The 12,221-nt window shown below is 41.3% G+C and overlaps 1 protein-coding gene across 1 annotated transcript in view; it reads right to left on the minus strand.

The window, feature by feature from the left end:
- The window catches only part of LOC145988485 (leukocyte surface antigen CD53-like), a 35,726-nt gene extending 24,435 nt beyond the window's left edge, over positions 1 to 11,291 (minus strand). The window contains exons 1-3 of the mRNA XM_083123380.1: positions 11,088 to 11,291; positions 8,288 to 8,476; positions 6,730 to 6,900 (exon numbers count right to left, since the gene is read on the minus strand). Coding sequence (XP_082979506.1) covers positions 6,730 to 6,900; positions 8,288 to 8,476; positions 11,088 to 11,135 — 408 coding nt within the window. The 5' untranslated portion in view covers positions 11,136 to 11,291. The remainder of the gene's footprint in view (positions 1 to 6,729; positions 6,901 to 8,287; positions 8,477 to 11,087) is intronic.
- Between the last annotated feature and the right edge of the window lie 930 nt (positions 11,292 to 12,221).

Raw genomic sequence — 12,221 nt, forward strand, 5'->3', positions numbered from 1 at the left:
TTTAGAACTTGAAGGCCAGTGTGTTCGATCTTCCATCATTTAAATATTTAGTTGTTAGATTCGAATGTCATTCCGAAATGCTAGCAAATAAAATAAGGGCAAGCTACACATTATTGGAAAGTTCCATACTGCGTATGAAATGAAAAGTTGGTATTGCATTTTCTGCTTATTTCAAGTTATTTAACGGCAAATTTATATTTGTATCGTTAATGTATGTTTTTCACTTACATCATAAAGTCAATCTTCTGTCTAGATTTGTAAAAAGGAAAAAAAATTACACATCAATTTTGCTATTCGCGCCCATGCTATAGATCGACCACAAGGAAAAAAACCTTGGGACGAGAAGTCCCCGCGCAACTTTCCCTTCTTCCCTCCACCTCGGGCCATAAGGAAGCATGGTCAACTCTCCCCCTCCCCTACTCGCGGGGGTACGGTGCACAGGACTCGCGGGTCTGCGCAGGTTGTTTTGCTCGTGGTTCCACTATATGTAGCTGGATGTTCAGCCCGGCGAGACAGCGTTGCCACATTTCAGGATTCCGGCCATAATAAAGCAGGCCGTGCACGACTTCATTGGTTGAGCCCTCTCGAGCCAGTACTTGCGCAGAGCCTTGTTTTCGTCCTTTTGCTCCAGAGATTCCCGATACATAGTGTCTACAGTACACAATTGACTGCATTTTGCAGGCTAGCGAGGCTAGTCTCTACTCACAGCAAGTATAACCATCTGTGGGGATCGTGTTGTGTTGTCCCTATGTATTTATAATTGTCTCTTGATTCCCATTCATCCCCATCTTAGTGATTAGTCAAAAGTGGCAGAAAAGCGAAGAAAAATAAATCAATTGTTTGATATAACTTATTTTACTTCGTTTTTCTGCCACTTTTGGTCAATCGCAAAGATGGAGATGAGTGATGATATGATGAAGGGACATTCACAAAGAACACCCATGCCGAGGCCAGAATTCGAACCCGGGATTCCTGGCGTCGTAGCGCGATGCTTTAACCACTCCGACACAGAGGCCGGCTATCAATCAATCGAAATTTGGACTTGATTGATTGATTTGGTCTATTTTACTTCTCAGTTCTGCCATTTTTGGCTAATCACGAAGATGAGGATGATCGGTGATATGATGAAATTGATGAAGGGACACACAAATAACACCCATGCCCAGTCCGGGATTCGAGCCCGGGATCACTGGCCGGGTATACTGAAGGATGCAAACAAACCTGGAACGTTACAAGCTTAAAAGGACATCATTTCGGCTGAAATCAGGAAAATCGCCTGAGAAACATTTCGGCGAGTCATGGCGAATATGCAAACGAGGGTGGTTGCGTGCCTTCTTGAAAACGGCGGATATTTTCAACACATGCTCTGATCACAATACAATGGAACAACCAAGGTATGTCATGTATGAATTACGTTAATATCTACATGGTGCATTTTACACTGGTGTACAATAAGAGAATAAACACATGTTTTCGAATTTCTCCCAAACTAATGGACAGAATGTAATGCAATTTGGTATGCATACAGAGTAGTAACCTACAGCAATACACACCATACAACAGTGAACGTACTCCCATATGACAGTGAGTAATGCCCATGAGAGCAGGAATGTCTAGCACTGCCGTTGCGAGATGGCGCCCAAAGTGAGGCTAATAATGGTATGGTCATCTCTAACAGACACACAGGTGGCACATCGAATCGGCATACTGTTCACGAGACTGGTGAGAAGTGCCTGTGGCAGCCACAGCCACTCCTGTTCCAAAGCAGTTCGAAGCTCACGGATGGTCCTCTGAGGCAGTCGGCGACCTGCAATGACCCTCCCAAGTGCATCCCAGACATGTTCAATCGGGTTCAGGTCTGGAGATCAGGCTGGCCAATCTATCCGCCGAATGTCATCACTTTCCAGAAAATTGACAACCAGGAGAGCCCTATGTGGACAGGCATTGTTGTCCATGAAAATGAACTGAGGGCCAACTGCACCCCTGAAAAGTCGTACGTAGGACTCTAGGATCTCCTCTCGATACCTCTGCGCAGTCAGCGTGCCTCTGTCAAACACAGGCAGTGGTGTGCGGCCATCCAACATGATGGTAGCTCATACCATGACACCTCCATGACATAGTTTTCCCTTTCCCTGATGTTGGTGGCACGGTATCGGGTTACAAGTTCTCTCAGATCAAGGTCCGTCGCCGAGGATGAATCGCGACTCGTCAGTGAAGAGGGCGTGGGCCCACTGGCGTTGGATAAACCGCTGATGTTCTCTGCACCATGCCAGATGCACTCTCCTGTGGGCAGGGATCAGCGGGATGCAAACAGCGGGTCGTCTGGCATACAGCCCTCGCTCATGGAGCCTTCGGGAAACAGTGACCCTGGAAACGGAAGTCCCACGAGCGAGCTGCGTGGCTGCTGCCGTCCTCGGGCGCCTGGCGGGCAGTGCCAAATACGGATCTTCATTGGCCGTTGTGGTTTTTGGACGCCCTTGCCCAGGCCGTCGGGATAGGATCCGGTCTCCTGAAACTGTTTTCACAAATTGCAGACGACACTAGGCGTTACATTGAACTCATGCGCAACCTGAACTTGACATTGCCCGGCCTCTAATCGTCCAACGATTCTCCATCTCATGCCATCCTCTAAACGTTCGTGGGTACTCATTCTACCCCACTGCTTCTCCACCGGTACCAAATTTGACCACTACCGTTCTGCTTCTCGCCGGTGTGTACGAACGAAGTCCGAACGATGTATGCGCGGAACACCAGCCGACCACTTGTCCTTCCTACCGCTGTCGCAGCACCACGTCCACGTACGATACCTTAGTCAAAGCTGTAGTCAACACCAGCGCTGGTGTATGCTTTGGTAACCTCAGACTTTCCAGTTTTGAGAGATATTCGTAAACAGGAGTTAATTCTCTTAATTTTGTACACCAGTGTATATTACAGCTCATTTTGTCGGGCCGGTTCTATAAGAATCACCCTGTATCTTCGCTGGTAGTTATTTTTACTGTTAGATAACCCTCATGCGCTTAGATGAGCCGTTATCTTTCGGACCATGAGTTGAGTTTTCAGTTATAATTCGTCGTCATAATGAAAAACGACATTAATGAACGCTGAACATTGAACGCTCTTAGGCGTAACCGAAAGTTGCTGCGCCATTCGTCCTGTTTTAGTTTAGTTGTGGATAGTTCTATGCATCGAAAAAAGGCAAAAAAAAGTTGAAGAAGGCTTGCTCGTTCAGCTTTCTGTATGACTGTCGCTAACGCTATCTTGTGGAGCGTCTTCGAACTACTTCCAGCTCCGGTGGAAATTTTATCGTTCGTGCTGCAGAGGTAGTGAATAGCGTGCGGGATACATCGAATTCTTCACGAGAATTTACATTATGTAAAGAGATTAATTCAGTTCATGTGGGAAGTTGAGCAAGACCTTTCTTCTTGTCGAAATGTTCTACAGGTGGCAAGGCGGAACTTTAACATTCACGTGTGGTTTACTTTCGCTATTGTCTAGATATTTGTGACAGAAAATAAGACTTATGATGTTACAGCGCAGGACAACAGAGAAATCAGACCAGACGAAGATCTACAAGAAAGGAATTTTGCCCCTGGCCTGTGTCTGTGTTAATGTTCCAGGGCGAGCTTAAAATTCGACGCTACTGCCGGATTAAATATTATGGATACTCGAATTTGGACACTGATTAAAAATTAACCAGTATATACAACCAAAACGAGTTACACCACAATTTAGTACACTGAATTCTTCATTAATCTATGGTGAACAGTTTTATCCGAGTATACCTTCGATTTGTTATCGTTGTGAGAATAAAAAAGTGCCTTTTTTTGTGTTTTCCAAACAACCTCTCTTTGAATTCTACAAATAAAAACGTGTGGTCCAATCGTGCTAAAATTTAAATACAATGCAGGTAGTAAAGTTTTAAATACAATTCTTAATTTTCAGATATTTTTAAATCTGACAAAAATAGTTTCTTAGTATCGTAGTATTGTCTTGAAACTCCTTGCGGCTGTCATTAAAACCCATTACCGTTGTAATATCACATTACGAAACCAATTTTATACAGATTAATATTCAACGGAGTAGCAATGTACGTTGAACGTGACAACACCACACGAACTGTCTCTACCCCGCTCGCGCTTTTTCTTTTTCCAGTCAACTTGTGAATGCGGGTTATTTCTTGCTCTTTGATTGGCCGTTGGAAAGTTACGGTGCTCTGATTGTGAGAATATCTTATTTGCGCTGTACGTTAGGTTAGGTTAGATTAGAAAGCAGCAAATTTGCGCTGAAAATAGGAAATAAGATATTCTCACAATCAGAGCACCGTAACTTTCCAACAGCCAATCAGAGAGGAAGAAATGAACCTGCATTCACAAGTTGACTGGAAAAAAAATCGCACCCAGCTCTCAGCGAAGCCTGCAGATTCCACGGTTCAACGCACGTTGAAATCTGTATGAATGTAAAGTCGGCTGCAATTACGATAAGAGGTGTGTCACGTACCCGCGTCCGGCTCCTTTGGACACCACAGGTATCGTTACATTTCATATCGGACTGGTTTTCTTAAGGCAGAGGTAACACCTAACTTTGGCTGTTGCCAGAGATACAGGTCGGAATTTATCCATTCTATCCCCGAACAGATTGTATTCTCTTATCGATTTATTCTTCGCGATAATTTTGTATTGCGTCGCTGCTTTTTCTTATCACGTCACCAGCTCATGTAATACCGCTATTCCAAGAACGTAATTTGCGTAATTTTCCTTGATGCTGCTAATCCCTGTGGAAAGACTAAAAATCTTGTTAGCGGTGAGAATTAGGTACCTGGGTTAAGACCCTGGGTCGCCTTATTGCTAACTCTGCTGGTGATTATCAAACGAAAGGTCCTGGTTGGGTTTATTTTCCATTGTACACTTTATTTCCGTTTTTTTTTTTCAGCAAAAACGTCATATGTTATAAGAAGGAAATAAATCCACCACCTCTTTTACATTTTATATAAGTTCTGGTTACATGTACATTGTTTTTCACGTACTCCTCTGTACCTACACAGGGTTTTCATGTTCCAGTACGAATTTTGTTGTTCTTGGACGCACAATCTCCCACTTATACAGCTTTTTTTATATATTTTTTATTTCCCACAAATTTACTTTTTGGACTTATTCCCTTCTTAAATCTTCCGATTCAATTTATAAGCAATATATCATAACTATTCTTCAATTTGGGAGCCTCCCCGCGGGCGCAGGGGTATCGTGACCGCCTTGTAATCAAGGGGTCCCGGGGTTGATACCCGGTAGAGGCACATAGTGGTTCGGATTCCACTTTAAACTGTAGGTCCAGTCCAGATTAGCCTTTCGGTGCATAAAGTGGACTTAAAACACCAAATCAATCAATTTAATTTTTAGTAATCCTCTGAAATCATAATCTTCTTTAATATTTGCAGCGTTAATTATTTAGCAAAATATAATTAATATCTGTTGTTTCTAATTATGTCCACAAAATGCCCAGCTGGGAAAGAAGCCGTCGTATAGGAGCATCCTGAACACGTACTTGAATACGATAAGGAGGTGTTCCTATAGGAGAGTCCTTACTTGCCGATGACAGGAAAGTCATGCTCGTAGAGAGGTAGCTATCAGGTGGGGAGGTTAAGAGCTGTAAAAGTGATCGCAAACAACAACTAAGCGAGCGATAATAAACAAAACGAAACACATACATAGAAAATACAGATCTGAAACCTACAGCGTTTGTTTCGTGCTTGTATCTACCTACCTCCCCTATCGGGTGTAGACTCGTCCACTAGAGCTAGTCTTGTCTTCTGCGGTTGGAAAGTACCGGTATATGTATTTATTTACATAAAACAGTGTTTATAGTGCATGTATACAAATAATCCCAAAGTACTTTTACTCATGCCCTCATTGATTGAGTCACAAATTAAAAGGAGAAAATGAACAAATAAAATTAACATAATAATAAAATACAAGATGTTACACAAGGACAAGAAATATATAAAACTATGAACCGTGGTATTAAATTATCCAATGTTAAAGTCATAAAATCCAAACAAAATAGCTATGTATACATTCAATTACTCTTACTGGCATTATACTGAGCTATTATATTATGTGTAAATGATTTATCTCCATTATATGTATACATTACTGATATTGTTCTAAAATTTCGATACTGGTATTTTAAATCCCAATTTCATAAAAATCTCTAGGTGTGACATTTTGCCAGTCACAAATTTGATTTCGAGATTACTTCCATCTGACAGTGAAATAAGATTCAATTTATGTAATACATTTTCATAGTCATAATAGAGACGAAATAATTTACATTGGAAATAAATAAACCTAACTAATAATTTATATACACTCTCTAAGAGTTGTGTATTACACTTTGTGCAATTTCAGTACGAAATAACAGTTGCGAATTCTAATATTAGTATACCTTTAGTTTAAATAGCATTACAATTAGGGATAGAACACTTTAAATAGATATTACCATGTACGTACCTATGTTGCTCATAATAGCTGTCGCTTTGTTAATAGTTTATAAAACATGCAAATTGAAATTCAGACGAGAATTAAATATTACTTCTGTTCAATCTTTTCAATTTCGAAATTATTTATAAAATGAAAAATAATTGGTGAGTTTTTGTAACGAACGTTAACTGTTTAGATTTATCTTTGTTCAAACGTAACCCATGATAACCAAGTATAAACCTTCTATATGAGTTACCTTGTGTTGAATGAGATCCCAAGTCTCTCGCATCGTCTCGCTGCCGATGTATTTGATGAGGGAAGCGCCGAAATCCTTCTTCAGATCATCCCCCAGGTAGTAGATCAGGACGAACACCCCTATACCTGCACTCAACTCTAGGGCAAACATCCCGAACGCTATTATGGAGAACTACAAGAGAAAATTACAATTATCATTATCAATCAATATAAATACAAGAAAATTACACTTTACAAGTAACAGATTTACAGTTACTTCGCCCGTAAGTAATTAAGTTACACTTACTAAAAGGTAAAGACAACCCAAACCATTCGGCCATTCGTGGAGGTGATATGGTCAGCACCAAGTTCCGGCCATCTTTATCACCCAGGCACCATTTATTAGAGGCTAGGTGAACACCAGAGCCGCTTCATTTGGGGACATTGCCAGAAATATCCCCACCTGAAATCACACACCCCGGGAATCGAACTCGGGTCTTCTGAGTTGGCCAATTTTAGAAAGTAACTCACTTATGGTTATCGCTACGCTATTTTAAGTTAGTGGAGTAACTATTTTACTTTTACAGAATTAATTCATTCTGGGTAAGACATAACTCGAACAATACGTTTCATGCATTAACTGCAATCGGACAATTCTTTTATTTTCACCAAGACTAAAATAAATTAGCATTAATTGCAATCATACTGTTCTCTTGCACGGTGGCATAAAAAGGTCGACATTACAGTATTTCACGGCATAATGGTCGTCGCATCCTGTTTTTTCAGTTCAAGAATTGGTTTACAACCTTTCGTCGCGTAATCGTCGTATCGTCGCGTCAGACAACGATAAACCAATGATAGCGGCACTAACAACTAATGTTTTACCTTTTTTCCTTGATCAGAAAAATGTTCGTTAAATTGTCACGAAGAAATTATGTGCGTCGATTTGGACTATTCAATTTTAACGAGTATTCCGTGCATCCTAATTTTGCACCAAAGACAGTTTAGTAATCCCTGATTATTACTATCAGTAATACCGGAACAATTATTTAAAAAAAAAAAAGAAGTTTCACATAATGGTCGCACGCCACTTATTTAAAAGATAAAATAAAAATTGGGCATAAAATCTGCGACGATTATGAGATGAAATACGGTATGAACCACAGTGGCGGCGATTGGGTTCCAAAACCTGGAGGCAAAGACAGTATATTTCCATTTGTAGATAAGTTTTATCATAGTACGGGGGAAAAAGTGGCGAAAATTGGGGGGGAACTGCCCCCTGGCCCCTCTATTCGCAGACACTGGTGGACCATATACTTACTACTTTTACCTAGTTGTAATTCTATTAATAGCACGAGATGTAGGCCTACAGTGTAGAGAAATCTTCAGTGAATAAGTGGGGGGAAAATAATTACAAGTTCAATTCCATTGACATATGACTTCACTTTATGAGTAATAGATCTTGTAGATGTACAGTCATGAATAAAAATACTTTCCCCATAGAACGTTAATACCAGCAGGCTTATGGGGGAAGTATTTCTTTCCTCGACCGTACAGTACTATTGACCAAAATCGCTTACCATGTTAACCAGGCAATGATTTCCTAAGTAAGACCCTATGCTTCCTGTGATTGCAATGGTGACCAGGACACTTCCGATGAAGATGAGTGCGAAGGATGTGATGAAGAAAGACTTCTCCAGAGATTTCCCATACTTGTCGAGAACCTGCGGAGCCATTGTCCCGATCACGATGTGCCCGATTCCAGACGCCTAGAAAGAAGCCAAACCCTAATGCACAGTGTCAAATTTTGTTAAATCACGCTCTACCAATGTTGCCATAACCAGAATGTACAAGTCTTCCTTTCTAAAGAGCAAAATTTCTGTTTCTTTTTTTACACAGTTTCCCTTCAACAATAATTGAAATCGCGATCACAAAATTATGTTATTATTATTGTTGTTGTTACTAGCTGCAGTAATAGAAATGTTACTATAATTTCCACCGAATCATAGGAACAATAAGACTTACTGAGTGGATAAAATCAGGAAATAACGAATATTATCACCGACGTATTTTTAGGGAAATACGAGGGTCGTTCGGAAAGTATTGCCCTCTTGCTCACAGAGTAGCGCACAATGCGGAGAAACGCGGCAACAGAACTTCTGTTGCCTGCTTCTATTGAAATCAAATGATGTAACGCTTACTACAGCGCAGAATTTCAGTGCAAGAAATCTGCAGGTTTCTGGGGTGGAATTTTTTCGTCCTATACCGCGTCTCCCTATGACCTCTCGTGTAATTCCGCGTTTCTTCGTTTATCTCTCTCTGGCAAGCGTCATGCTCGGCCCCGCTGTAATCAAGCATGGAAACTTTTCCGCTCGGTGGAGTTGTTTGGACCGTGGAGGCACGGTACATGGGCGGACTACCCTCGGTAAGGGACATGGAATTTTCCACTCGGATGTTCGTGGTGGCGCGTTTCCGGCGTCTCATTGAGCGTTAAGCTTTAGTCATTCATCGGCCGTGTTCCAGGCAAGACCTGTTTTGTTAACATAGTCCAGAAAACGAAGGCAAAAAATGGTGGAGGGGGGGGGGGTGTTGTCGGAAATAATTAGGGGAAAGCTGAATTTTGGTGTATTGTTAGACCATCTCTAGAGTTGTATTTTCCCAAAAGTCCCCGCCCTCCCCCCCCCTACGCCCCCTTGAACATTCAATATGCAGGGTTTTAGGAAAACGTCCATGTCTTTTATGAAGTTATTTTTGGGTGGACAAAGATTTCACGGTGACAGGGAACTCCCAAAAGCTGTCAAAAAACTGGTTCAATGGACTGGAATGCAAAACCTCGTCGTAAGCTACGATAAATGTCTATTTGGTGGTGACAGGCACGTAGCCAGGGGGAGGGCTAAGAGGGGCTGAAGCCCCCCTTGAAATCCCACAAATATATATTTTAAATTGTGTATAGTGGTAATTAATTTTACTTTTATCAGCATTAAACATCTTGCATAATAATTTGTAATGCACTAAGAAATTCATCTTCAAGTCTTCTAGTCCCCTTTTCTTTACCTTTAGATGTTAGAGACCTTCCCAAAATAAAATCCTGGCTACGGACCTGGGTGGTCAGTAAAATCAGAACTAATTCTCTTCACTTTTTCTTAAAAAACACGGATAGGACTTTTCAGAACTACCCTCTTACAGTTCTGTAATCGAATGGGATCAACTATCAGTAGTCCGAGCTTGTTATTCACTAATGGCAAACTAAACTATTTATTAAACCTCTGTAATTAAACCTCTATTTGAAAGTTTTGCGGTTGAGATTTTTAAGACCACTTTATACATATATAGGCTAAGGGGGGCTGGACCTACAGTTTAAAGTGGGATCCAAACCACTGTGCAATGTGCCTCCACTGGGTATCGAACCCGGGACCCCTTGATTTCAATTCGACGACTTTACTACTATACGCCAACGGGGAGGACCCACTCTTTGTAAATTGCACAGAGCTTCTCCAAATATCGGCTTGCATTTATATATATATATACTTTTTTTTTTGTGAGCGTCGCTTGAGAGTGGCGTGGGGGGTGTCCTACAATCCTCAGCCGTTGTAGGATCTTTCCGAGACCGGGTTACGCCACTCACTCGTAGCTCCCCAATTTCCTCACGATGGTGGGTTGCCACCGGCTCTATACACAAGCCGAAAATTCCCGGAGACTGAACTCGGGATCGAACCCATGCCGTCTCGCAGCCGCCTTCCAAAGAAAGGGTGCTTTTTTGCCTGCTTATTGAGAGATTTTTGGTGCCTATAATTTCTCACCCTACTTTAACTCTTAGGTCAAGTTATTAGATAAGATTTTTTAACCACATTTGAAATATCTCATTTGTTTCATTTTTGAGTCCATTTTCAAAGATATTGTCTTATCTTTCTGGTGCCGACACCTTTGCTTTGATTTGTTATCTAGCGTCGATTTTCTGCCACTTTTGGTTGACTGGTTGCTTTGGTTTATGTACTTTGTTTTTCTGGCACTTTTGTCTAATCGCGACGATGAGGGTGAGTGATGATGTGGTGAAATTAATGAAGGGACACTCACAAAGAACTGCTATACCCATCCCGTGATCCCTGGCGTCGTAGCGTACTGTGCCAACCACTTCACTACGAAGGTCGAAGCAGGCCCCTTTGCAAAAGAGGACCTGGGGTGGACTGAAGCTCCTTATATATCTGGGTATTTATTATTAGGTTTAGGTTGTAAGCCTCTTTTCACTCCACCTCTTAAACTGTCGGTGATCGAAATTACCATGAAGAGGTGTTGGGGACAAAAAAAAACCGCTTTGACCTTGAAACAAAAGCAATCAGCGGATAAAATATTTAGCAAACTGCAGAATGAAAGTTAACTTACCACAAGAAACAAGTTGTAGATTACGAAGACATGCTTCAGAAACTGCATCTTGGCCTCTTCATTGTAGCAATATCGAGGATTCCCAACTGTCTCGACCACATAAGCTCAAACCTTCAAAACCCAGTTCCTGTTGAGCCTTGAATGGGTTGTTTTCGACTGTTATCGGTTTCTCAGGTCATTCAGGGGGATCGATCGCTATATTGTTTGCCAACAAGAAGAGTTTTCGACCAACACGTGGCCTAGACCTCGCTCAATACTAGTCATTTGTCCAATTTTTCTTTCCGCCGTCACTCACCCGCCGATGACTGCGTTATCTGATGTGACATGCTATTCTTTCACTTCCCTAAATAGAGCTTGTAAGCAAGTGGGGAAGAAGGATTTTTTTTCCTTGTTTTGAGCTTGACTCACTACTGGCATTGTACAAGGTTACATCGGGATTGGGCACTTCCGAGAATTTGAATGTTGATTGAAGGTCTTCGCTAGCCCCGTCCAGTTCGCGGCACTTCCTGACACTAGGCGTAATACAGGTGCATCCCGGTGGAAATGACGTTCAACCACGTAGACGATTAGCGGTGTTCAAATTCATAAGATTCAACAAATGCCTGTTTGCTGCTTTCAAAGTTCATTTGATTAGTTAGCACGCACCACGTGATCATACACCACACACTACACCGGTCCAGAATGTAGTGCAAACGGTGCAGAGACCTAATACACTACTTGACACCAAATCAACGAAGTAGACGAGTCGGTGTTGCATAGTGTAACCAGAGCAGAAAGTATTAGAACTAGTCTGTGGTGTAACCAACTAGACGTGCGAGTGGAGAGAGTCAAAAAGTGCAGCGAACTGGACGGGGCTACGAGTGCCAGGATTTTTATGTAGGCAAAACATGTGAAATACATTCATAAATATATTCAAAAAATAGCTGAAATGTGTAAAAAATATGTATGCATATTAATATATCTAACATGCATATTATTTCTCTGTTTTTTTAAGGTTCCTGGCAGTAAAAAATGTAATTATATTAAATAAATTTCTCAATATCAATATATTTTCGGAATTTATCTTGAAAAAATTAAACTGTAATGTTCTAAATTACATTGGAAAATTCATCATCTGATAAATTGATAACGTGA

The sequence above is a fragment of the Lepisma saccharinum genome, chromosome 1, assembly GCF_977018435.1.
Source record: "Lepisma saccharinum chromosome 1, izLepSacc3.1, whole genome shotgun sequence".
Classification (NCBI taxonomy): Eukaryota; Metazoa; Arthropoda; class Insecta; order Zygentoma; family Lepismatidae; genus Lepisma; species Lepisma saccharinum.